The sequence below is a fragment of the Rhinopithecus bieti genome, unplaced genomic scaffold (assembly GCF_001698545.2).
Source record: "Rhinopithecus bieti isolate Rb0 unplaced genomic scaffold, ASM169854v2 scaffold_50799, whole genome shotgun sequence".
NCBI classification, from domain to species: domain Eukaryota; kingdom Metazoa; phylum Chordata; class Mammalia; order Primates; family Cercopithecidae; genus Rhinopithecus; species Rhinopithecus bieti.
In genome coordinates, this window is record NW_016819917.1 from 62,003 (window position 1) to 66,282 (window position 4,280).

A 4,280-nucleotide genomic window follows, 5' to 3' on the forward strand; every position below is an offset into this window, starting at 1 on the left:
TTTTGTTTTTTGAGACGGAGTCTCGCTCTGTTGCCCAGGCTGGAGTGCAGTGGCCAGATCTCAGCTCACTGCAAGCTCCGCCTCCCGGGTTTACGCCATTCTCCTGCCTCAGCCTCCCGAGTAGCTGGGACTACAGGTGCCCGCCACCTCGCCCGGCTAATTTTTTTGTATTTTTTAGTAGAGACGGGGTTTCACCGTGTTCGGTGGTCTCGAACTCCTGACCTCGTGATCCCCCCGTCTCGGCCTCCCAAAGTGCTGGGATTACAGGCTTGAGCCACCGCGCCCGGCCTCAGTATAAAATATTTATATACTGTCTCTAATTGGAAACCTATGGTTTTTTATTTCTTATAGATCTCTCTCGTAACTGTATGATCAAGGAATTAGCACCGCAATGGGAAGGTAACAGAGAAGAAGTATTACACACAGTGACATTGGAACAACATGAAAAACATGACATTGAAGAGTTTTGCTTCAGGGAAATGAAGAAAAAAATACATGACTTTGACTCTCAGTGGAGAGATAATGAAAGAAATTACGACAAAGCGACTATGGCCCCAAAAGAAAATCTTACTTGTAGAAGAGACCAACATGATAGAAGTGGTATAGAAAACAAGTCTATTAAAAATCAGCTTGGATTAAGCTTTCTACCACATCTCCCTGAACTGCAGCAATTTCAAGCTGAAGGGAAAATTTATGAATGTAACCATGTTGAGAAGTCTGTCAACCATGGTTCCTCAGCTTCAGCACCCCAAATAATTTCTTCTACCATCAAAACCCATATTTCTAATAAATATGGGACTGATTTTGTCTGTTCTTCATTACTCACACAAGAACAGAAATCATGCATTAGGGAAAAACCTTACAGATACAATGAGTGCGACAAAGCCTTGAATCATGGCTCCCACATGACTGTACGTCAGGTAAGTCATTCTGGAGAGAAACGATATAAATGTGATCTATGTGGCAAGGTCTTTAGTCAAAAATCAAACCTTGTGCGTCATCGGAGAGTTCACACTGGAGAGAAACCATACAAATGTAATGAATGTGACAAAGGTTTCAGTCGCAACTCATGCCTTGCCCTGCATCGGAGAGTTCATACTGGAGAGAAACCTTACAAATGTTATGAATGTGAGAAGGTCTTCAGTCGCAATTCATGCCTTGCACTACATCAGAAAATTCACATTGGAGAGAAACCTTACAAGTGTAATGAGTGTGGCAAAGCCTTTAGTGTGAGGTCAACACTTAGCAACCATCAGGTAATTCATAGTGGCGAGAAACCTTACAAATGCAATGAATGTGGCAAGGTGTTCAGTCAGACTTCAAGCCTTGCAACTCATCAGAGAATTCACACTGGGGAGAAACCATACAAGTGTAATGAATGTGGTAAAGTCTTCAGTCAAACTTCAAGCCTTGCAAGGCATTGGAGAATTCATACTGGAGAGAAACCTTACAAATGCAATGAATGTGGTAAGGTTTTCAGTTATAATTCACACCTTGCGAGTCATCAGAGAGTTCATACTGGAGAGAAACCTTACAAGTGTAATGAGTGTGGCAAAGCCTTTAGTGTGCATTCAAACTTAACTACCCATCAGGTCATCCATACTGGAGAGAAACCTCACAAATGTAATGAGTGTGGCAAAGCCTTCAGTGTGCATTCAAGCCTAACTACCCATCAGGTCATCCATACTGGAGAAAAACCTTACAAATGTAATGAGTGTGGCAGATCCTTTAGTGTGCGCCCAAACCTCACTAGACATCAGATAATCCATACTGGAAAGAAACCTTACAAATGTAGTGATTGTGGGAAGTCCTTTAGTGTGCGCCCAAACCTCTTTAGACATCAAATTATCCATACTAAAGAGAAACCTTATAAAAGAAATTAGTATGGCAAGGTCTTCAGTCAAAGTTTAAATCTTGTGAGTCATCAAAGAATTTATACCAGAGAGAAACCATACCAATATAATAAATGTGGCAAGGTTTTCAGTCACAATTAATTCTTACACAGCATCAGAGAATTTCATTCTCGAGAGAATCCTTACAAGTATGGCAAACCCTTCACGAGTTCAAGCATTCATTGACGTCAGAGTCCATGCTAAAGAGAAATCATATAAACCTAAGTATGTGGCAGAGGCTTCATTTAGGTCTCACAACTCACTGGATATCAAAATGTATATACATCTTTGTATATTTTGTGCATGTTGAAGCTATTAACCAAGGATCAAAACTGTAAGACATCCAAGGATTTATGTGAGGAATAATTCAGTCTAGTGCTGATAAACTTTTCATATACGTTGTAGAACAACTGCAAGTTCAAATGTGTTAAAACTCATACACAACATGATATGTATTAAAGGCTGCAGGATGTTTGAAGTCACTGGTTATCTTCAGATTTTAAAATATTTATTTATTTTAGGTGTCTTGCAAGGCTACTACTTTATATTTTAGGATTTATGACTTTCAACCTAAACCTTGAAATCTGTTGATATGCCTCCTTACCTGCCTTTCATGGCGATGTCTGGGAAAGAATCAGTAAGATGGAAGGGCTCACTGCATTAGATGAGGATCATTTCTATTCAAATTCTTTGAAGAATAAGGACTCTGCCTTGGCAAATTACCAAGCATGGGGGCAGGCAGAGAATAATGCAAAATGATGATGTTGGTCATCATCCTTATTGTGTTCAGGGTGTTCTGACAGAGGGCCCTTTGGTTACAGGAAAGAGATGACCTACAAACTGACCATGAAACAGAGCAGAGCACGACTGGGCACGGTGGCTCACACCTGTAATCCCAGCACTTTGGGTGGCTGAGGCGGGTGGATCATGAGGTCAGGAGTTCAAGACCAGCATGGCCAAGATGGTGAAACCCCGTCTCTACTAAAAATACAAAAATTAGCCAGACGTGGTGGTGGGTGCCTGTAATCCCAGCTACTTGGGAGACTGAGGCAGGAGACTCGCTTGAACCCGGAAGGCGGAGGTGGCAGTGAGCCGAGATTACACCACTGCACTCCAGCCTAAGTGACTGAGAGAGACTGCGTCTCAAAAAAAATAAGAGCCGACCAAGACCTTAGACATTTTGATTTGTGGGAGGAGCGTAATGAGTTATAAGTGACTGATTCCATGGTGGAAATAATTCAGGGGAAAATGGTGGCTACCTTCTGCATGGAATAGCCATTGCTATTGTACAGCCAAGATTGAAACCACGATAGAAACCACAACCTCAAAGATAAACCACAATACCATGTTACTAATTAGAATTCACATTTACTGCTGTTATTACATTTTGCTACCATTTTATTCAGAATGTATCATAGATCTCGTGCTAATTAACAAAATCTAATTTTTGCATAACTATGAATGCATCATGTTCTTTCTACCAACATAGTTTTATCCCACCTTAGTAGGTTACTTTGTAACAGATGATAACAACACACCATTAGACTCTTAAGGCTGAAAGATAGAACCATTTTGTTTTCTTGGAATTAAATAGAATGTTGGGAACGTACACAGAGTGCACTTGAGTTGTTCTCCACATGCCCTGCCTCAGGATACTTATGTGAATATAACGAAAATCCCAAGAAAGTTATTTTACACCATGAAAGCTGTATCACTCTGTTTTTTTTTTTTTTTAATTTTTTGAGACGGAGTCTTGCTCTGTCCCCCAGGCTGGAGTACAGTGGCACAATAGCTCACTGCAAGCTCTGCCTCCCGGGTTCAAGTGATTCTCCTGCCTCAGCCTCCCGAGTAGCTGGGATTACAGGCGCCTGCCACCATGTCTGGCTAATTTGTGTATTTTTAGTAGAGACAACGTTTCACCATGTTGGCCAGGCTCGTCTCAAACTCCTTACCTCAGGTTATCTGCCTGCCTTAGCCTCTTGAAGTGCTGGGATTACAGGCATGAGCCACCGTCCCTGGCCAGCTGTATCACTCTTGGTGACTATTGTACTATATTATTATTTTTCTACATGCCTCTTGTGTGTCAGATAAGACCCAAGGAGTGAAAGCACAAATATAGTAAGAATATGGATGTAATCCCAGCACTTTGGGAGGCCGAGACGGGCAGATCACGAGGTCAGGAGATCGAGACCATCCTGGCTAACACGGTGAAACCCCGTCTCTACTAAAAAAACACACAAAAAACTAGCTGGGCGAGGTGGCGGGCGCCTGTAGTCCCAGCTACTCGGGAGGCTGAAGCAGGAGAATGGCGTAAACCCGAGAGGCGGACCTTACAGTGAGCTGAGATCCGGCCACTGCACTCCAGCCTGGGCGACAGAGCGAGACTCC

The 4,280-nt window shown here is 42.4% G+C and overlaps 1 protein-coding gene across 8 annotated transcripts in view; it reads left to right on the forward strand.

Moving 5' to 3' along the window:
• ZNF415 (zinc finger protein 415) overlaps positions 1-2,374 on the forward strand; it is a 24,354-nt gene extending 21,980 nt beyond the window's left edge. For all 8 annotated transcript variants that reach the window (XM_017859330.1, XM_017859329.1, XM_017859328.1 and 5 more), the window contains one exon: positions 352-2,374. In XM_017859330.1, the coding sequence (XP_017714819.1) occupies positions 352-1,883 (1,532 nt within the window). In that variant the 3' untranslated portion in view covers positions 1,884-2,374. The remainder of the gene's footprint in view (positions 1-351) is intronic.
• The last annotated feature ends 1,906 nt before the right edge of the window (positions 2,375-4,280 follow it).